The 22,215-nt window shown below is 54.4% G+C and overlaps 1 protein-coding gene across 1 annotated transcript; it reads right to left on the bottom strand.

The window, feature by feature from the left end:
• Window positions 1–5,231: 5,231 nt before the first annotated feature.
• On the bottom strand, window positions 5,232–19,489 carry CD34 (CD34 molecule). The gene is made up of 8 exons (XM_039695910.1): window positions 19,174–19,489; window positions 13,740–13,874; window positions 12,625–12,878; window positions 12,451–12,540; window positions 9,624–9,771; window positions 9,016–9,062; window positions 8,136–8,300; window positions 5,232–6,848 (listed from the first exon to the last, which is right to left on the bottom strand). Exons 1-8 carry the CDS (start codon window positions 19,220–19,222, stop codon window positions 6,675–6,677), a joined length of 1,062 nt encoding a protein of 353 aa, XP_039551844.1. The 5' UTR covers window positions 19,223–19,489; the 3' UTR covers window positions 5,232–6,674.
• Window positions 19,490–22,215: the final 2,726 nt, after the last annotated feature.

A 22,215-nucleotide genomic window follows, 5' to 3' on the forward strand; every position in this document is an offset into this window, starting at 1 on the left:
AAAAAAAAAAAAGAGAAAAGCAGCATGAGGAGGAATAAATGTCTGACGGTCGGGTTTGAAGTGCTGCGTGCTCCTCGCAGGGCTGCACCACTGCTCATCTCCAGAGCACCTTCCAGGACCTCCGCAGTCATTAGCGGGTGTTCTCCTCGCTCCCTCTCAGGAGGCGGTGGGATAATCATTCCCCATTTAACGCCTGGGAAGCTTGGCACAGCGCGCATTAAGCGATTTGCTGACAGGCGCACAGGAAAATTGCGCCAGTCAAGCGTTCCCCCAATTATGCCATCCTTGGAACTGCATAATTTCCCTGCGTGATTCCAAACACGGCTCAGACTCCCCGGGCAGGGCAGGGCTTCATCTCTGCGGAGCGTGAGGCTCAGATCAGCGGCAGGACCCGTCCGTGTCCCCCGGGGCTCCTCGGGGCTCGGACCCGCAGCTCCGGGTCACCGCACAGGTATCGCCCGGGGGGCACCCGAGAGCTCTGCGGAGGCCGAGGGACGCTCAGCTGCCCGGGGGTGCCGCACAAAGCCCCTCTCCAACCTTCCCCTTCAGCCCCGCGCCCGCAGGATTCCGCAGCCCAGTGGAAATTCCCCGGCGGTGCCAGCGCTGGGGCCTCCGGGGAGCGGCAAAAACCTCCCTGGAGCCAGCCAGGAGCTGGGGCTGTGCCACCGGGAGAGCATTCCGGCCGGCGGGAGGGAGCCTGTGGAGCGGGGGGTCTGGGGGAGCCGGGGCTCCGGGGAGCCGGGGGTCCGGGGATGGAGCCCCGCGCCCGCCCCGCGCTTCTCCCGCTCCCCTGCCCTCGTTCCGACGGGCTCTGCCCGCCCGGCCTCCTAATCTGCGCTAAGTGGGACTGCCGATGAGCGCCGCGATAAATTTAGAAAGAAATCTTTGTGTGGGTCAGAGGGAAAACGCGGCGGGGGGAAGCCGAGCGGCCCGGCCCGGCTCGGCTCGGCCCGGCTCGCTCCCAGCCGCGTTTCTCATCCTCGCTGCCCAAGCTCGGGGGTGGGCCAGACCCTGCTGGAGTTGGTGAGCCAAGGATGCCTCGGTTTTAAAGATTTTTCAGTGATTCAGTGGGAAAGGAGCGGGAGGAGGCAGCGCTGCCCCGGCTCCGAGCTGACATTTCAGCCGGAGCCTCTTAAAGAGCAAGTTTGCCTTGCCCGGGATTTGTTTGTAAGCAGGGAAAGCAGTTGTTCTTAATTCCTCTCTCGGGCTCCTTCCCAATCGCTTTTCTTAATCTCTTAAATTGTTTTAAAACAACAACAACAAAATAATGGCATTAGCGGTGCGAAATCCCCCGTGAAATCAGCAGCACAGCCCCACGTCCCTCTCTAAAATCGGAACGTTTCTAACTGTTCTATCATTTGTTGGTGAATTATATTGTACCAGAGAGAGGAGAGGAAAGGAATTTTCTGAATGTATTTCCTTTAATAAGCTATTAAGACCTTGTACTGCTAATTAAACTATTAATTAGACGTCTTATCGTTCCTAAACACGTTAGCATGTTGCCAAAGCAGCAACAAGCCTCTGGGGCAGGCAGGAGATAAGGAGAGAAGGAAGATGCAAACATGAAGATTAAAAAAAAAAAATGAAGAAAAAAAAATATCAAAAGGACCAGAAATAACAAATAAATAACTAAGAGTCAGAAGGGTGATGTATTCTTAATTTACAGGAATAAAAAATAAGTAACTTGAGAACCAATTTCCTATTGGATAGGAGCCCTTGGGGCATCTGTGTCTTACACAGGACAAAAAGGGACAGGACTTTTCAGACCTTGGTTTTTCTGCAGTCAGAGCAGTGGAACCAGAAGTGGAACCCATCTTCCCCAACACCAGGAATTGCCAGTGGAAAATTAACAGAAAAACTATTCAAAATTTGTGGGGTTTTCCCTCTCCAGGAGAAAAACACAAAGGATTTTCAATAAGAAGACCTTACCTCCAGGGAATTTCTGCATCTGGCTCCACACTGGCCCACAAACAGCACCCCTGGCTCGCCCATCCTTGTCTGTTTTAAGTTAAAAAAGAACATTTCCAGCCTCACAGCGCTTGGGATGCTCTTGGCACTGGGAAGGTGTTTCCCTCTGCCCCTGGGGCTCCTTCAGGATCAGGAGGGGTCAGGGGACAGCTCTGCTCTGACCTCTGCCCATCCCGGGGGTTCCAGCACATGGAAAAGTTTCCAGACCCCAATTCCTCAGCATTTTTCTCCGACAGTCGATCCCAGGGGTGGATAATCTCATTTACCTTTGCTCCTTCAAATCAAACCAGCAGTGAATTAAATGGATCTGAGGGCCCAGATTAAAGCTCCAAACACATGGGAAGTGCCTGTGATGCAAAGAGCTGTAAATATAATTATTTTTTTTAAGGGGAGGTTGGAAAAGCCCTACACGGATGCTGCTCTTTTACCTGGAATGCCAAGACAGGATCATGGAAGAATTAAGGCTGGAAAAGACCTCAAAGATCAAGTCCAGCCACTAATCCAACACTGCCAGGCTCACACCATGGCTGGAAAAAAAATCAAAATGAGCTTGATCATCACCCTTTTCCAGCTCTGGAGAACACCTTTGTGGCCAGCTGATGGTGGCTGAGGTTCAGGCTGGCTCAGAGGGGCTGAGCCCAGGGCAGCGCTGGCTCCAAGGCTGGGATTTCAGGAATTCCTGGCCCCTCTGATGCTCGTCCAGATTCTTTTCCTGAGGTGGGACACAAGACATCACCAGAGCCCCTGAATTCCCGGGGTCAGAACAAAAATCCTGCGTGGTCTTGCAGGGGATGGAGCAGCAAAACTGGGAGAGCTCCCACAGAAAAAAAACCAAAAAAACCCCACGAGATCTGACAGTGAGCACGCAGATCGGAAAGACATGGATGTGAAAGCCAGAAACGCCACGGTGGATGCTCCCTGTTATAAATGACACTCCCCCTTCCTGGAATTTGAGCTCCAAGTCCCTCTGTTCTCATTATTCTGTAATTCCAGGGTTTCCCCGATCCCGGGGCTGGATTGCGGCACCGCGGGCTCTGCCCCGGGGCAGGAGCCGCTTTTTGGGTATTTTTGTTTTGAGATGGGTCTGCTTTGGGTCTGCTTTGGGTGTTGTTGTTGCCAGGGCAGCGCTCCCCGAGCTGCAGCTGCCCGCTGGAACCTGCTCGGGCAGAGCGCGGCCGGCAGAGAGCAGCATTGGAGCGCCAATGAGCAAAAATGGGCAAAAAATGGGCAAAACCGAGCAAAATGAGCAAAAATGAACACAAATGAGCACAAACGAGCACAAGCGTGCACAAACGAACACAAATGAGCAGAAGTGTGCACAAGTGTGCACAAATGAGCGAAAATGAGCAAAAAATGAGCAAAAATGAGTACAAATGTGCACAAGTGTGTACAAATGAGCACAAATGCACACACATGTGCACAAGTGTGCGTCCCGTGCTGCCCCCAGCCCTGCGGGATGCTCGGGGCTCTCACAAAACGGGAAATCAAAACACAGCAAACACAGCAAGGAGCTGCTTTTCCCCAGCCCGGGATGGGCAAAAAGTGCTTGGGCAGGCTGGGGAATGGACACAGACACGGCATCCAGTGGCAGTGCTGCATCTATTTCTACTTCTATTTCTACTTCTACTTCTATTTATATTTATATTTATTTTTATTTTTATTTTTATTTTTATTTTTATTTTTATTTTTATTTTTATTTTTATTTTTTATATTTTATTTTTATTGTTTATATTTATATTATTTCCATTTATATTTTTATTTCTTTTTTTTTTTGTATTTGTATTTATATTTATCACCTTGTATCCCCCCTGTTCCTCCCCAGAGGAAGTTTTCATGCCAATTGTTTTCCTCTGGAGGGTCCCTTTCAATATGAGGCTCCCCAAGCTGAAGACTGAGCTGAAGATCGTGTGGGAGCAGAGTGTGAGCTCATGAGCCAGGTAGGAGCACTTGCACCAGCCTTGAACGCCGCAGATGGGAAATCAGGCTGCTCTAGGGAGCTGAAATGGACTCAGAGCCCCCAAAATGACCCCAAAAAAGCAGCTGTGAGTGAGGCTGCAGGGGACGGCGAGAGGAGGGGGCAAGGAAGGAATGCAAGGGGGCTGATAAGGAAGGAATAATAAGAAAAACCTTTCTGCCCTGGCCAGGGCTGTTTACACACAGGCAAAAAACTTCCTGAGCTGGGAGTGCAGCCTTTCCCAGCCCTTTTTTTCCAGCCTTTTCCAGCCTTTTCCGCTGGCTCAGCAGCGGCCCCGCTCCCGGCATTTCCCTCAGTCTGGCTTTGGAGGAGCCTTTTGTTTTGCCGGAGCACTTGACTGTAACTTTATTGTCCCTGCCTGGCCGCAGGACATTCCCTGAGCTGTGAAAAGCGCACCTGAGGGCTGATGAGATCCGCAGCTCCCGGGGCTGGTTGGAGAAACGCCTGCCAGGAGAAAAGCTCCCTGCCCCAGCTCCCGGGTTCAGCCAGCCTTCCCTGGCAGAGGAATTTGCTTTTCCTGCATCTGTTCCCCTCGCAGCCGGGCTGCCGGAGCTCAGGCTGCCCCGAAACCCGAGCAGGGCCCGGGGAGGGTCCCTGGTGTGCCCTGCCAGGGGAGCAGCCCTGGGGAGGGTCAGGCATCCCGGAGAGGAGAGGGAATCAGGGGAGATCCCTGTTCCCAAAGCTCCTGCCTGGAGTGCAGCGCCAGCATCTCCACGAGAGAAGGCACCAAAGACTTCCCTGCGTCCCCACTGTAAATTTTTGGGGCAGGAAATGTTGCTGGTTACTGCAGAGGGAGGGAATCCCAGCACCCCCGAGGCTGGAAAATCCCTCCAGGACCATCCATCCCCACCTTGTCCCCAGCCCGGAGCACTCAGTGCCACCTGCAGGTGACACCCCAAGGGATGGGCACCCCAAACCCTCTGGGCAGCCCCTGCCAAGGCCTGGCCACCCTTCCCATGGAGAAATCCCTGCTGATGCCCAGCCTGCCCCTGCCTGGCACAGCTTCATTTTCCCTGGGTGTCTCAAACATCCAAACAAACAAATCAAACGCACGAGGTGTGACAGCCTGCTGCACGTCACTCATCCTGCAGACGATTTTTTGGGAGGGGAACGTGCTCAGAGCAAGCCAGAGCCTTTAGTCATGGGATTTCTGCTGGGAAAGAACCTCTCGGTGAGGCGTTGTCCCCCCGCCCTGCTGGCAGCAGCCAGAGCCACACATCCCGCAGGGACGAGCACGCTGCTGCTCCGAGGACACAGCGGAGAAGCCGGCTTTTAGTACTTAATTATTTTTCTTTTTCAACCGGGATTATTTACAATGAGATCTGCAAGGAGCAATTCACACCAAAGCAAACAGCCTGGAATATTTTAATTGTGTTGAAGCGACTCTTGCACCCACAAAAAAACAGCCCCAGGTGGTGGTGGATGCTGCTGTCGTTGCTTTGAGCACTGTACCAGAAAAAAACCCCTCCCTCAGGTGTTCAGCACTGAGAGAAGGTTGGGATGAACTCACTCCTGAGAGGGCAGATCAGCTCCAAGGGCCATTTTTGGGTTTATTTGGGGTGTGGAGGTCGCTGCTGGTGCTGGTGTTGGACAGCACCCTCCTGGGCTGGCACCAGCAGCACGGGGCTGGCACAGTCCGGGCTTTGGCTCCCTAAAAATGTGCTTGGGATGGGCAACAAACCTTCCCTGAGTCCCTGGCTCCCACTGAGAGCTCAATGGGGCTCCAGCAGCGCTTCCCTGGGGAGCAGGATCAGCAGAGAGAGGGGCCAGACCTGGACCTGCTGCTCCTGCTCCTGCTTTTGTTTCTGTTTCTCTCCTGCTTCTGCTGCTGCTCCTGTGCTTGGGATTTCCACAGTGAAACCCTGCTCTGTGTCCCTGTCCCTGCTGCTGTGCAGAGACAGGGACTCTGCCCTTTGCAGAGCTGGGGGTTTGCCTCCACTCATCCCTCTGGGAGCCCTTGGGCACCTCTCTGCCCAAATTCCTGCCCCAGGTGCCAGGGGGAGAGTGCCCAGCCCCAGGCACCCTCAGAGCCCCTCAGCCCTGCCCAGAGCTCTCCATCTCCCTCAAGGGATGAGCTCTGCCAGCCACAACCCCCAGCCCCTGGCAGGAGGAGGCTGGGGAAGGTTTTTTCCCCTCTAAAAAAACGTTCAGGACACAATCCTAGTAGGATTCGAAGAGAAAAAGTTGACATTTCGCCTGCAATTCCATGTGGAAAGTTTTACACACAGCTTCAGCAAATTCTGCTGGAGTAGGGAATAGTAGAGGAGCCCTAAAGACAGAAAGGGGTTAAATGCCTGGTGGCCTCAGAAGAGGAAGAAATCCTGCACTTAAACATAAAGATGAGATTATAAACAACTCTGTTAACCAAAACTATCTGAAACCTGAGAGGCTTTTGTCACTGCAATCCCAATTTCACTACTTCGGTCAGCCTAACATATTGCTACCAGACATCTGGGCTGCCTGGAGCCAAACTCTGCCTGAAATCTGGGGAGGCCAGAGGGCACCGGCATTTGTCCTGGTGTTCTTCCGACAACAAAGGCAGAGAACAGCTGCAAAAATTGTCCTGTGTGTTCAGCGGGAGGAGGAGGATGAGGAGGAGGAGGAGAAGGAGCTGCTCTTGGGCAGCTTTGGCTCTCCAGGTGGTTTAGGCTGGCTTTGGAGTCCTTCACAGAGACAGTGAGACACAGGAGGTCTGAAGGAGATCCCCTGCGGGCCCGGGGAGATGTCGCTGTCACATCTCGGTGTCGGCGGGGCTGTGCTGCCGGCCGTTCTTGGAGCCCGTCCCGTTCTCCTGCGCGCCCCCGTTCAGGTTCGGCTTCTCCTGCAGCTCCGCCGGCTCCTGGGACGGCGACATCAGCATGGTGTTCCCCTGGCTGCCGTTCTCCGTGTAGTAGGGGTCTTCAGCCTGGGGGCACAAGGGACAGAGTCAGGGAGGGGAGGGGGAAAGGTCCCTGCTGTCCCCAGGCAGGAGGGACAGACAGACACAGCTCAGGGCTGCTGGCAAGAAGGGGAGCAGAGGCTCTGAACCAAGGTGGAGCAAGAAAACCACCCAGGAGCTGCACTTTCCCCTCCAGCACCTGCAGGAGAAGATTTTTTGCCAGGTTTTGTTGTTTTCTCCCAATCAAGTTTTGGAGCTGACCTTGCCTTGGGGCAGAACCTTTGCTGGCCGCTTTGGCCAAGGAAGAATCACAATTGAATGGAAATGATGGAAATTGTCTCTTTTCCTTCCCCTCCCCGTCCTTTGAAGTGCAGAGCTCGCTGCCAGGTGTGGCAGAAGTGCAGAACTGCAGCTCTGGGTGCTGCTGTTGCTGCGAGGAGGAGCAGGTGCCTCTGAGGACCCAGCGCCCCAAGAGAACTCCCCAGACGTTGTGCAGCCCTAGAACCAGCAATCCCAGGTGGCAATTCCCAGCTGGAATCCCCTCAGCAGCCGGGCTGGAGTTCACTCAGTCCCTTTTCCATGGGCGGGCTGGACACTCCTCACCTGGAGCTGGGCTTGGCACTGCCAGGGGGTCCCGTGCCACACGCTGCCACTGCTGCCAGCCCCAGGGGCACCAGGCAGTGTCCCTGCCTCTGACCCAGCTCTGGGGACGTCCTTCCTGGGCAGGAATTGCCCCGATGGCCTCCAGGGCACAGCTGGGCAGTGGTGGGGGAATCGTGGCCCAGCCTCGCTTTACACAGGGTCACATCCCCAAAAATCACCAGAGGGGAGGAGTCCTCAGGGTGAATGGAAATAGGAAATTTCTGCCTCTTTCTTTCTTGATATGTTTTATTACCATGGCTGGTGGGGAGAAATTGCCTTTATTGCAGCACGGGTACAGACACAGGGCTCACACAGGAATGGGAATTAAGGGAGTCACTGCTCAGGACAGGCTCATGAGGGGCTCTGGAGGGCTCTTGCTGGATGAGCTCTTACTGCTGAGCAAAAAGAAGTGTCAGACGTGTGGGAAAGGGGCCGTGCTGGAAGTGTCAGACCTGTCAGACGTGTGGGAAAGGGGCCGTGCTGCTGCAGGAGCTGATTTTGGAAGAGGACAGAGTCTCCCCTTCCCCCTGTGCCGTTCCCCTGCCCTTCCCACGAGCTGAGGGCACACAGGGGGGTGAGCACGGAGCCCCAGGGCTGGGGACACCCCCGTGCTGCCCCCCCGGGCCGGGGGGCTCCTCTCTACCCGCGGCTGTGCCACCTGTAAGCACTGACCAGCCTCTGGCCCGCGGGGCTCCAGCTGCGCCGCCTCATCAGGAAATACCCGGCCAGCCCCAGGAAGGCCAGCAGCAGCCCAGATGTCACCAGGGCGATCAGCGTCCTCTGGGAAGGCTCCCGCCGGCTGCCCGTGCTCTCCTTTTTAAGGGATTCTATTCCAAACTGCGGGGAAAAAAGGAAAACGGCAAAGGGAGCGGGGAGCGGGACAAACAGGAAATGTTTGCGTCTTGCACAGGCTTCAAACAATGCTGCTGTCACCTCTTGGGGACTGCACGGCAGCCCAGCTGGGCTCTGCTGCCCTGGCAGCCCTCACAGGCTCCCTGCCAGCCTGGGGGCTCCTTGGCACAGGGAGTTCTGTGCTCTGGAGTTTGGAGAACCCGGCTGAGACCTCTGAGCTCTGCTGTTGGTGCCCTGGGCACCCCTGGGCTCAGCCCAGCAGCCAGAGGAGCCTCAGGGGCGTGCTGGGGGCAGGAATTCATTCATGCCAGCCTGCTCCTTTGGAGAAGCCGAGTGCCAGTGGCACCCTGAGGGTCACTGCTGGTCTGACCTCTGCTGAGGAGGCACTCCAGCATTCACAGAGCCATTGTGCTGGCTCTCTGGTGCTGCATTGCTGCTGCTTGGCTCCAGCCACACAATCCCAGGCTGGCTGGGACCTTACAAATCACCCAGTGCCACCCCTGCCGTGGGCAGGGACACCTTCCACCATCCCAGGCTGCTCCAGCCCTGTCCAGCCTGGCCTTGGGCACTTCAGGGATCCCTGCCCTCCTCCAGACTCAGGTCCCAGCGTGTCCCCAGCCTCAGCCGACAGCTGCAGCCCTCACCCCTCCTGCCACCTGGCCAGGCACAGTTTGCAGCCAAATTTGCTTGAGGGATTTACCTTTTCCCAGTGAGACTTCTGGAGCGTGTTCAGAAGTTTGTCGGGATCTGCAAGGTTCAAAACAGGAGAGCACATCACACACTTTACACACGTTAAATATGCTCATCCCACACATTACACACATTAAATGTTCATCACATGTTACACATATTAAATATGATCATCACACACTTTACACACATTAAATATGTTCATCACACGTTACATTAAATATGTTCATCACACACGTTACCCACATTAAATGTTCATCACACACATTACACACATTAAATATGATCATCACACACGTTACACACATTAAATGATCATCACATACTTTACACATGTTAAATGTTCATCACACACGTTACACACATTAAATGTTCATCACACACGTTACACATGCACACGTTCTGGACAGGAATCACACACCCTGCAGCTCAGGGCACACCAAGGACCCTGGCGAGCTGAGGATGCTCCTGGGGGCAGTTCCACAGCTCCAGGGGTGCAGCAGGACCCCAGAGGAAGGAGCAGAATTGCAGAGAGGTTTCTCCTGCCAGGATCCCCCCCAGCCCCTCCCCACAGGGAGCCCCTGTCCCCCTGCCCACTCCTGGGGATCCCTCACTGACCTTTCTCTCCTTTGAGGATGAGGAGCAAACAGTCCCTGTCCAGGCTGGATGGAGTCAGTTTGATCTCACAGGGGGGCTCCACGCCGTGGGTTCTATTTTCACACAGTGCTTGCCATAAATCCAATCCCTTCCTCTCCAGAAAGTGCTCCTGCCAAGTTTTCAGGAAGAGCAGCCATTAATCCAAGCAAACTGAGCAATTCTCTGCCTTGGCCATGCTGGTGGAGGTGTTGTGCTTTCCCATGTGAATTTTGGTGGCTCCTCAGTGCCCTGCAAAGCTGATTTGGGTGTCAGACCCTCCCCTCTCACTCCAGCACTGCCCAGAGCCCCAGCACCTTGGAGGTGCTCCTTTTTAATCTCTTAATTAATGAGAATAAATGATATTATTATGAAGATATTATTAGCAACTCTTGAAAATGCCATTTAAACAAAGCTAAATTTAGGCTCTGAATCGCATGGCAAGTCTCCCCAGTTTTTGGGCTGGAACAACTGAAGAGCCCTATTGTTTCAGAGTCCCAGGCAGGGGCTGGGAAAGGAGGGAAATAACAAAGAAGCATTGAGCCTTCCTGTTTAGGAAATGTCTTCAGTGTTTTTGCTAGGTTGCTGATCAAAGGCTAGGTAAAAAACCACATTTCTCACATTTTAGAGCTGCGCTGACGCTGGGGGAGGAAGAGGAAGAGGAAGAGTGAGGAGCTGCAGCCTTTGTGGGCCGGTTTGTGGATCAGACAGGATGGGCTTTCAGCCCCAGCCAGGCTCGCAGGCTGAGCCCAGCTTTGCCAAAACCCTGCTCAGCCCCCTGACCCCCCACCCCAGAGGCACAGAGAGCTGCACCGAGCCCTGCCCTGGGCTCCATCCACCCGGGGCTGTGGAAGGCAGAGCCCCCCTGTCCTGGCACGGCCTCTGTGCCCTCCTCCCCTGCCCAGAGCTGCCCAGGACCATCCCCGGCTCCCTCCATCCTCCCCAAGTGCAAAACCGCAGCAGCTCCTCCACGGGAGAACAACAAACAAATCGTTTTCAGCTGTTTCTATAGAGCTTGGCTCACGGGGGGAGGAAGGCCAAGATGGAACAAGAGACCCAAGTGTGTATTTTCCTTTCTGCGCTGTGGAAAGAACTCATCGGAGTGTCAGAGTTTCCCTTTGCAATTAGCGGCCGGTGCCAGCTGATTGCTCATTTGCCTCGGGAAAGGCCAGGGGAGACAGGGACATGGCAGGACAGATCTCCTCTGGCTCCAGCTCCAGCCTGAGCCGCCTGGTCCCGCCGGGGCTGCGGGATGGGCTCTGCTGTGGGCTGGGGGGCAGAGGGGACATTTTCCAGAGCAGAATTCCATTTTGGATGAGATGAAATGTACATCTTTGAGTTAGTCTGTAGCTTGCAAAGGTCGCTCTTTGGTCTGAGTGCCTGTTCTTGCTAAAAGCTCTGAGGAACTGCTTCAGCCGAGGGCAGAGATAAGGGGGGCAGACAGAGAGAGCAGGGCAAAATGACCCAGGAATTCTTTCTGATAAAGAAGAATTAGCTTCAAATGTGACGAGAAATCAGCAGAATGAACACGTATGAACCTATTGTGAAATCACATGCACATGTGTTTGAGGGGGAGATAAAAATCTGGAGTTCCCAGAGGCACGGATGTCATTTAGGGGGAACAAGGGGAACGATCCCCCCATGGGCAGTGCTGTAATTAACACACGTGTAATGAACACACTGTGTAATGAACACACCAGGTAATGAACACACTGGGTAACAAACACACCAGCTTTCCAACTTTCACAAAGTCGTGCAGTTTGTTTGCTTCTGCACATCAGGCAGGAGCCCCCGACAGCCCCGCAGGGAGCTGGGGGTGCCTGGGGTGCTCACGAGGAGGGAGGGCTGGGGGTGAGAGCCATGCCTGGGTGGGATGCTCTGGGTGTGCTGCACACCCATTCACCCTGGGATGCTCACAGCCCAGGGCTCTGAGGAATGTTCTAGGTGTTCTGTACACCCATTTACCCCAGGATGCTCACAGCCCAGGGCTCTGAGGAATGTTCTAGGTGTTCTGCACACCCATTCACCCTGGGATACTCACAGCCCAGGGCTCTGAGGAATGTTCTAGGTGTTCTGCACACCCATTTATCCCAGGATGCTCACAGCCCGTGCCCAGGCAGGGCAGAGCTGGGTTCCAGCTGGGATCCCAGCAGTTTCCCTCTGGGTTCCTGCTCCAGCACAGCCCCTGCACACAGGAACGAGCCTAAATGCCATTTAATCACTCTCGTGCAGCCAGGCTCGCTCAGCCTAACTACCACGGGCTCAATGACAACATTAAATTGTCTATTTTATAGATATCTCACACCCAGGGCAGTGCTGTCTCACAGGACCCAGCACCCTCTGGGGCAGGCTGTGCCTCCAGGTCTCTTCCCCCCAGCCCTGCAGACCCCTGTGCTGTTACAAATGCCCCATTTTTGGTGCTCAAGGCCAAGGCCGGTCACAGAGAGCCTGGGACTCCCTCGGGAGTTGCTGGGGATGCTGAGCAGCTCCTTGCAATGCCCTGTTTGCTTTCCTAGGCCACTTGGCAAGACAAAAAAAGGCACTTTTGTTTCCAGCAGGGAAGAGGAAGAAGAAGAACAAAGGCACCTTCCTGCTGGACGCGCTGGGAGCTGCTTCAGAAGCCGAGCTGCCCCCAGAGCTCAGAGGAAAAAAGGAGATTTGTGCAGCTGGGAGCTCACATTTCCCCTGCAACCCTGCGGGATCCTCCCCTTTGGGACCCTCCTGCACCAGCCCAGGGGGACCTGCTGGAGCCCCCCACCCCAGAGAGCCTCTGGGGGTACAGAGTGACCCCAGGGGTGCAGGGGACACTCACGCAGGTGCTGGACTCGTTGAGCTGCAGGCAGATGGCCCCGGTGTCACCCTGGTCCCTGGCACCGTGGCAGCTGATGGCACGGAGGGCAGGCTGCAAGGGAGAGAGCACAGGGGGTGTCGGTGCCCTGCCGGGGCTGGGGACAGCCCGGCCCCCCCAGGGCAGCCCCCTCCTCACCTGGGAGCTGCTGTGCAGGGCTGTGGTGGCAGCAGGGACAGCAGCAGGCTCCGGGGTGGCCGCAGAGCTGGGGGGGCCCAAGGTGAGTGTCCTGTCCCCGGGCTGGCTCGTGGGGACCCCCGGGGACCCCGGGGACCCCGGGGAGGAGCCCAGCAGTGCTGTGGAGGCAGGGCTGGGCTGGGGGCTCATTGTCTGCTGGCCAAGGAGCTCTGGTGGCGTCGGGCTGGTGGCCTCGGAGCTGGCTGTGGCTGCAGCTTGGGGGAAACGCAGAGAGAAGGGCTCAGGAGAGAGTCTGGAGCTTGTGAGCTCAGTGAGAGAGGTGACACTGGTCTGTCAGAGGCAGCAGCGGCACCAGGAGCTGCTGGCTCTCCAGGGAACGCTCATTAGCCCTGGTTCTGCTGCCTAATTACACACACCCACAGCTGGGGGACAGTGGGCTCGTTTCTGGGCCACCACGGCAAAGGTGACACCGGCCACTCCATTGTCCCCAGCTCCTCCTTGGCCCCGAGGCTTCCAGAGGAGGCTCTGATCCCAAGCAGCGCCAGGGAAAGGCTCCCTGCACCCTCCCCTCCCTTCAGAGCCCTTCAGAGCCTGAGCCCATCAGGGAACCCCACACTGGTTTGGGTTGGAATGGAAATTAAATCCCACCCAGTGCCAGCCCTGCCATGGCAGGGACACCTTCCCTATCCCAGGTGCTCCCAGCCCTGCCCAGCCTGGCCCTGGCACTGTCAGGGATCCAGGGGCAGCACAGCTGCTCTGGGCACCCTGTGCCAGGGCCTGCCACCCTCCCAGGAGACAATTCCTGCCCAAGATCTAATCCAAACCTCCCTCCTCCAGCCTAAAGCCATCCCCCTTGTCCTCTCCTCCCAAAGGGACTCCTACAGGTGCTCTCCCAACATGTGTGGACAGATAAACATCACTGAGCTCTTGGTTTTGACCAGGACGGGGCTGAGCTGTCAGGTGGGATTTTTTTGGATGGAATTAAACCTTCTGACCACACTCAGCCTCTTCTTTTCAGAGCACAAACCACACCTTAATGGCACGTGTGCTTAATAAATGTAATTATAACCACAGGAGCTACCAGCAGTGACAGAGGGAGCAAAGGCAGAGCTTACCAAAGGTTGGTTTGGTGCTGCTGCTGTCCCCTGTGGCTGTGCTGGCCGCGGTGGCAGGGCTGGCTGTCCCTCTGCTGCTGTCCCTCGCTGTTCCTGCGGGGCTGGGGGCAGCCGTGGTGCTCCCAGCAGCAAAACCTGGGGGAACAGGAGCTCTGAGGGGCTGCTGAGCCCCTGGGGAAAGCAGGAAAGGTTCAGCTGCTCTCCCAAAGTCGCTTTTTCTTGCCCCAAAAACCCCTGGGCAGGCTCAGAGGTGAAACTTTTCATCTGGCTGGTGCAGCCCTTGAGGGGCTCCAGGGTTCCCAGAGGGGGAGGAAGGCTCTGCCCTCAGCCCACCCCATCCCCAGCTCACTGGTGGATGCCCAGAGCTCTGCACAAAGCTGGATTTCAGAGCAGTTTGGGTTTCTAATCCTGGGAGGAAAGACTCAAGCCTTGGAAGAGATCACTTGTGTGCCTCAGGATAGATAAGTTGGATTTGCAGTTGCAGGCAGGATCTCAAAGTAAATAGAAACATTCCCACTGGCTTGGGCTCAGCCCTGACTCATGAGTGAAAACATCTTTGGAGGTAAAGCTGAATGTTTGGAGAGTGGTTTGCTGTTCTAACCTAAAGTTTATATATTGCTTCCTGCTGCCTTACAGAGATGACACTTCCAGCTTTCCCTTCTGGAATGAGCCGTGTGAGTCAATGAAAATGCATTTCTGCCCATTCCTCAGCTCCTCTCCCCAGGATCTATTCCCACTTTTAGCAAACAGCTCCAGTCTCTACCCCAGGGCTCTTGCTGTTTAAGATTCTTATCCAGGCACTAAAGAGAAAATCATACAGAATGTTTTGTTTCATTTGTAGCTCTGCCCAGGGGAGCCCCAGCTCCAAGAACAGTTACTTCATCCTCCCAAACCACCCTGAGAGATGGAGCAGCTCTGGCAGGTCCTGAGCAGGATCTGCAGCCAGGGAACAGCACTGGAGCTGGGCATGGGGCTGGCAGGAGCTGCTCCTGGCTGGGTCAGCCCCACAGAGCCTGGGGGGGCTGGGAAGAGCAGCAGGGGTTGGTTTGGCTGTGGTGGCAGGGACAGAGCTGCTGCTCCCGCTGTGGGAGGCTGGGAAATGTGGGGCTCAGACTGGACCTGAGGGGGTGCCCACACTGCTGCTGCCCCTCCTGATCCATCCCATCCATCCTGTCCATGCTACCTATCCCATCCTGATCCGTCTCATCCATCCATCCTGATCCATCCCATCCTGAACCATCCAATCCATTCTATACATGCTATCCATCCCATCCTGATCCATCCTGATCCATTCTATCCCTCCCATCCATCTCATCCATCCTTCCATCCCATCCTATCTTATCCATATCATCCTATCCATCCCATCCTATCCATCTCAATCCATCCTATCCATCCTATCAATCCTACCTATCCTATCCATCCCCTCCCATCCCATCCCATCCCATCCCATCCCATCCCATCCCATCCCACCCCTCCCGGGCTGCAGCTGCTCGGGGCCCAGCTGAGGGCTCAGTGCAGGTGTCTGGAGCTGGACTTTGGGTTCTGGCCCAGCTTTTAGTGCAGGGGGAGAAGTTCCTCCTCCTTCCCCAAGGCAGCTCCAGCTGGTTAAGTCACCGAGCTTTCCTGCTGACTTTGAGCAAATGAAAAGCAGAAGGCAGGAACTGCCTGCCCAGAGCAAGGAGCAGCCCAGAGGCAGAGCCAGGCTTTGGGCAGGGCCAGGCTTTAGGGAGAACCAGGCTTTGGGCAAAGCCAGGCTTTGGGCAGGGCCAGGCTTTAGGGAGAACTAGGCTTTGGGCAGAGCCAGGCTTTGGGCAGAGCCAGGCTTTAGGCAGGGCCAGGCTTTGGGCAGAGCCAGGCTTTAGGCCCAGCTCTGTCCTCTCATCAGCAGAAAATGCCGCTCCTGGCCTGACCTCGGGGTGCCACAGCCACCCAAGCACCTCTGAGCTGCTCCAGATGTTTGCAGAGCACCGGGGATTCCTCATCAAAGCTTTCAGCCCTGGCTGCTGGACTGGAGCCCGGCTGCTGTCGGTGTGCTTTGGGACAGGAGCTGTCACTCTGGATTTCTTTTTCTGGCCTTTCTTGGAGCATGTGCAGCAGCTTTTCCACACAACGTGGATGAGGGTTTTTGTGAAGTCTTTGGGCTCGTGAGATAAATAATGATCCAGATGTGGGCTGGCTAATCCACGTGGTGCTCAGCTAAAGAGGGTTATTTATTGCAGCATACATTTTTAATGGCTTTATTAAACTTTGTCAGTTTGTTAGGATTGAGGGTTTAGAGTTTAAGCCAAGCTATTTATTAACCTGGGAGAACTCTTCACCTGGCAATGCAAGCACGTGCAGGAGCAAAACCATGCAGAGATGGGAAAGAAAATTGCACTTCCCAGCCCCCATTGTGTTCACCCACCTAGGTTTAAAAAAGTAAATGAGTTTTTAAAGATATTTTAATAATGGGGCTTAGGAAGGATCTTAGATTGAATAAAGAAAAGGCAACAACAGAAATGTTAAACTTGCTCCAGACTCATCCCTGAGCACTAAGACAGGGCCACAAAAAAGCTCTGCAGTGGCAAAGGTTCAGGAAAGAGGAGGGAAATTTCCACCACTGGATCCCAACCCTGACCCACAGCAAACAGAGCTGAGGAAGCTGAGTCCCTCTGGGGATCTGCAGGACCTGCACCCCGGGCTGATTCCCCTCTGGCAAACCCTGAGCTCAGCCTGGGGCTCCTGGGGCACCTGAGACACGAGCCCGGGGCCAGGGCAGCTCCTCCAGCTCTGCCTTAGCAGGGTTTGTTCCCTGGGATGGGATGGGATGGGATGGGATGGGATGGGATGGGAGGGGATGGGATGGGATGCCCTGAGCTGGCACAGGGGCAGTGCTGGTGCCAGGGCTGCAGGGGAGGGTGAGGAGCCATGGGATGAAGAACGGGAGGGTAAAGGGACCACGGGAGGCAGGAGAGGAGGGTGTGGAAGTGTGGGATGCAGGAGAGGAAGATAAAGGGACCGTGGAATGCAGGAGAGGAGCTCTGGGGATGCTGGAAAAGGGCTCTGGGCTGAGGGATGCAGGAGACAAGTTCTGGGGATGGTGGAAAGGGGCTCTGGGCTGGGGGATGGAGGAGGAGAGCTCTGGGAATGCTGGAAATGGGCTTGGAGCTCTGGGGATGAAGGAGAGGAGCTCTGGATTGGGATGCGGAGGGGAGCTCTGGACTGGGGCATGCTGGAAAGGGGCTGTGGGCTGGGGGCTGCAGAGCCCTGGGGCCGCAGCCAGCCCCAGCTCCCCCAGCAGCCCCTCCAAGCACTCCAGCCGGCATTACTCATGCCTTTCCAGCTCCACAGCTCTCAGCCATGTGGCAGGAATTCAAGCGGGTGGAGCCCTCTTCCCTCTGGAAATATCTGATAAAAATCCCTTCCCTCCCCCTTTTCCTTGGCCCAGACAGGATGTGGGTGTGGGGCCGGGGGCGGGGGGCTGGGGGAGCCCCCCGAGCTGCCCCACCAAAGCCCAGCTGCTGCTCCCAGGCTTTCCTTGGGGCTGGGGCCTCTTGGGCAGCCCAGCACCTTCCCGGGGTTGAGATTTCTCCTGGCTGGAGCAGCAGCCTCTAAAGGATGTTAAACTCGAGCAGCTGGAAGTTTTAAAGTCTCTTTTTCCTTTCCTGATATCCAGAACTTTCACAAGAGTTGCAAAAGGAGTGGAGCAAAGAAAGAACGTGTGAAAATGGCAAGAAAAGAGATTTTTCTAAAAATCAAGATTGGCAGAGATGAATGAAAAACATATAAAAAAGAAAGATGAAAGGATAAGTGAAAGAATGAAGTGTTTTTACTAGGCACAGATACAATCCAGCCTCCCTGCTCCATGCTCGCTCTGAGAGAAGCACAGGACAGCTCTCCAAGTGCTTTATCCATCCCCAGCTTCCCAACACAAGCTGCTCACAGCATCCTCCCAGGGGCTTGGGAGGGTCTGGGAACTGCAGCCCACTCTGCAGAGCAGGGCTGGCTCTAAACCCCTCCTTGGAACTCGGGAGGAACCCCAAAGAACCCGGCAGAAGGAGCCTTTCCTGGATTTGGGGTTGGCTTTCCCTGGGGTTGGACCAGGCTGGAGCCTGGATCCTGGCTCTGGACCCCAGAACCAAGCCCCATCCTCCCCAGAGCAAACCCCACACTCAGCACATCTGCAGGACCCTGCCCTGCCCCAGTGTGGGTTTTTTTTCCTATAATCCACGTGCCCTGAGCTGCAGGTGCCCCGGGAGCAGGAGGACCCCCGTGCTCCCACCCTGCAGGAGCAGCTCCAGCCCCAAGGCACAGAGCTGGGATTTCCAGGGCACTTGCACAACTGGAGCCTTTGATGGCTTCTCTGGGACTCCCCACGGAGCTGAGGAAGGAGCAGAGCCCCGAGGATGATTTTTCCCAGCAGCTACACCGAGGAGAAACCAACCTCCTCCACCTTCCAGGCAGGAATATCCTGCAGGAATGATGGGCTGTGCAAGCACATTTTGCATAAATCATTAAAGCCCCTGCTGCCCACCAGCTTTGCCCTTCCAAAACCCGAGCTTTTTATCACTTCTATCACTTTTCCATCTCTTTTGTTTCGTACAAGGAGCTCCGGGTTTGGAACAGGAGGTTTGAAGCTCGAGGTTTGCCTCACACCTTTGTCACACACCCTCGCTCGCTTCAGCCCAGCCACACAGCCCTGAATGCCATTTTTCTCACATAAAATTGGGTTTTTTTATTTCAATTCCTTTAAAATTAACACAGAGTGGAGGGTCAGCCAGCAGCTCAGGTGAGCAATTTACCTGGGCAGCCAGGGGAACATGAAAGGAGCTCTGTGAAACAGGAGAACAAAACCCAGCCCATTCCTGCAATAGATCTCCTCGCTCACATTCGTGTGAGTAAGAAAAAATCACATTTGAGGAGACACCCGCAGGCTCCTGGCTCCTGTCCCAGCACACCAGGCAACACACAGAGTGCTGCTTCACTTTTTTAGTCCTTTTTTATTACCTCATGGCTGTTGGGTTTGGGACAAAAGTGATAATATTTCCCTAAAACATAACCCTTTCAAAAGTAACACCTAGAGAAAAATCTCGGCGCTGTTATTCATTGCTTCACATGATGAATATTTGAAGAGCTGCAATAGGAGATTTTAATATTTATGGAGACTCATTTGATTTTCAGCAAATGTTTAGTTCCAACCACAAAACAAAAGCGTGGCTCATTTACACCAGCGCGGGCTGAGAGACAGCTTGAACTGTGGCTGCACTCCCTGATAACTCCTCGTGCTATCCAGGAGTTTGTGGGGAGTTTAGATCCCCGTTCCTGTCCCTTTTAGAGCAGCAGTGAGGTTTTGGGGTGGCACAGCATCCCAAACTCCTGGAGAAGCATCTTCCCCCCAGGAGCTGCCCCAGCCCGGTCCCTGCTGCCAGCCGGGCTTGGGGACATCAGTACTCACCAGCCAGCTCCAGCAGGCAGAGGATGCAGAGGAGCTGCCTCCACTCCATGGCTCTGGGGGCTCGCAGGCAGCGTTCCCTGCTCCGGGCTGCTCAGTCCCGCAGCAGCTCTGAGCTCATGCAGCTTGCTCGCAGTTCAAGCCTTTGAGATCACTCGCTGCTGGGGTGGGTTTCTCTTCAGGGGTTGTGCTTGTGCTTCAGGACTGTGAGGTGGAGTTTCTCGGCTTTGATTTCCCAGTTTTATATAGTTCATGGCAAGCTCACTATCACTTAGGTAATTTTCTCCTCCCCGCTTTCCTGCCAGCAGCTTCAAAACAAACAAAGGATCGGCCCTCTCCCCAGCAAAGGATCCCAAAGGCTCGCTGGGATTAACTCTTTCCTGAGAGCTGCTGCTTTCCTGTCCAAGGAGGGCAGGACACAGCCTGGTCCAGCTGGATGCAGGGACACAGCCCAGCCTGCAGCTGAGCTCCTTCAGAGCAAAGCAAAGCCAGCCCGAGGAGAGCAGAGCTCTGGGGAAACCCAGGTCCAGCCCAGAGAGCCCCAAGCGTGGTCCTGGCGCAGTGGAAAACAGGGGAATGCTGAGAATGGGCTTCAGAATCAGAGATTTTCTCAGCAAATTAAGCAGGGAACTCAAGGATGTGAAATCATGACTGAGCTGAGGAGAAGTAACTCCATTAGCTGCACTAAATTAAACAGGGAGCACGAGTGAGATGGGTTGGAGAAGGTCTGGGGCACAGAAAAACCCACAGGCAAAAAGCTTTGGCACTAAACCTGGAGCAGGAGCAGGATGGGAGAGCAGGAACTTCCCCGAGCTCGTTAGGAATGCTTTGTGGGAGCCTTGGAGCAGCGCAGAGCTCGGGCTGCAGCTTTATTGCCAGCTGAGCCTCACCAAGTGGGAAACTTGGCTCAGCTTCTGCACTGCAGACACACGTGGGAGCAGCTCAGGAAGGGCAGCATGAGGGATGCTCTGTGTCCCCACAGGGATGTCCGTCCTGGAATGTTCCAGGCCAGCTTGGAGGGGATTTGGAGCAGCCTGGGACAGGGGAAGGTGTCCCTGACCATGGCAGGGGTGGAATGAGAGGATCCCTAATATCCCTTCCAACCCAAACCAGTCTGGGAGTCAAATTATGGCCTTTGGGTATTAAAAAAATAAGAGGCGAATGCTTGGGAAACAACTGCAGTTCAGTATTAATTCCATCTTTTTTGTAGCTGGATGATGAGGTGACTAAAGGAGTCATTGGGAACAGGAAATTGAAAAATGAGGTGGACAGGAAAGAAAGCTGTGGAAAGAAGGATGAGGAAGCTCTTACTCAATGTATTCTCTTTTCCTGGATGCTCCTGTAGCACTTCTGCAGTCACAGAGTCACAGGAACTGCTCTGGGTTTTAAGGGACCCAAAACCTCATTGGATGCAGGCAGGAATGGCCATCATTTGGCTGCAGCCAGAAAAGGATTAAAAAACACACAAAAAACCCCAGGATGGCGTTACCTACAAAGAAATCCTCAAATAGTATTTCCACATTTATTGTAGGACAAAATTCCAGGAGCTTTTGCTTTTAGCATAGTACAGGAGCTGGATGAGATGATGTTTAAATGTCCCTTCCAACTCAAAGCCTTCTCTGATTCTGTGGCAGGAAAATGTTTCTTGGAAGGAAACATCTGTGGCTCAGCAAAGGGCTCCAACGTCTATATAAAGATTTCTATTATGTTCAGTAATCTATTACTGACTGACAGGGACACACAGCTCTGTGAAAGGCCAAAATATCCCGATAAAAAGTGGTCTAAAACCTGAGTGTGGGCACAGCCCTGCTGACTCCAGCAGCTCCCACCAAGAATTTTCCCTTTTTTCCCCTTTTTCCTCCCTCAAACACACACACACACATTGACTCAGTGTGTAACCACGTTTTACATTGCATGTCAGCCCAGAAAATGAATTCAGAGATGAAATGTGAAAGGCAGAGTGAGACAAGAGTCTTATTTAAATAACAGATATGTTTTTGTCTATGAAAGTGAGAATTTGGGTTGAATAACACGACTGAAAATCAGAGTGATGGATCCACGGAGGAGTTTGGGTTGGGAAGGCCACCCCCCTGCAGCCCTGCTGTGGACAGGGACACTTTCCACAGCCCAGGCTGCTCCTGGGTAAAGAAACCAACGGGATCATCCAGGTCTGGCTGCTGGGTTTGTTTCACCTTTCCAAACCAGCCCAGAAATAGAGAGCTGGACTAAAAATAGGCCGAGGCTGGGCCTGGCAGGCACCGTGCAGGGGAAGCTGTGGGTTTGGTTTCCAGTGGAAGCTGCTTTGGGTTGGAAGGACATTCCCTGTGTCAGGGATGTGGGATTTCATTCCTGTTTATGCACTGCCCGTGTCAGACCATCCCACAGAATTCCCTTTGGAGAGTGGCTCAGCTAAGCACAGGGAAATCCAACATTTCCTCAAAGGAAGAGCCACAAACCCACAGAATAAGTGACTTATTAAGATTATTCTTTACGTGAATGCACTGTCCTCAGAGCATTCCCGTGGGCAGATCTAGGGGTGCTTCCATCCATCCTGGCCATTCCTGTGGCACAGGAATTGCTGTGCTGGGCACACGGGGTGGTGGCACTGGGACCCTGCTCCCCCCTCAGCTGACAAAAATCTGGCCCAGCCTAGCACAGAGCAGGCCAGGCTTTGTTTGTGGGTGTTTCTGTGCACACAGCTCTCAGAATATCCCAAATATCCCAAATATCCAGCTGTGACCAGGCCCTCCATTTTTTTTCTTGATTCCATGAGTGGGAGACACCTTTTCTATGGATACAACTGAGCGTGTTGAGGGCAATCCTTCAGAATGATTTCCTTTCTCTCAGAGCCCCGACACATTTTTATAGGCAGAAACTGCAAGCCCACAATAAGGAACATGGCCTTGAATTATCTCACAGCACTCAGCATCAGCTGTATCAGGTTAGCAACGCCTGAGCCAATTCCAGCCCAACATTTAGGGGATCAAGTGTCCAAATTTTGTGCAGCACGGCGATGGAGGCTCGCTCACACGGGCTGGGATTTTG

The sequence above is a fragment of the Passer montanus genome, unplaced genomic scaffold (genome assembly GCF_014805655.1).
Source record: "Passer montanus isolate IOZ18808 unplaced genomic scaffold, ASM1480565v1 scaffold93, whole genome shotgun sequence".
Lineage (NCBI taxonomy): Eukaryota > Metazoa > Chordata > Aves > Passeriformes > Passeridae > Passer > Passer montanus.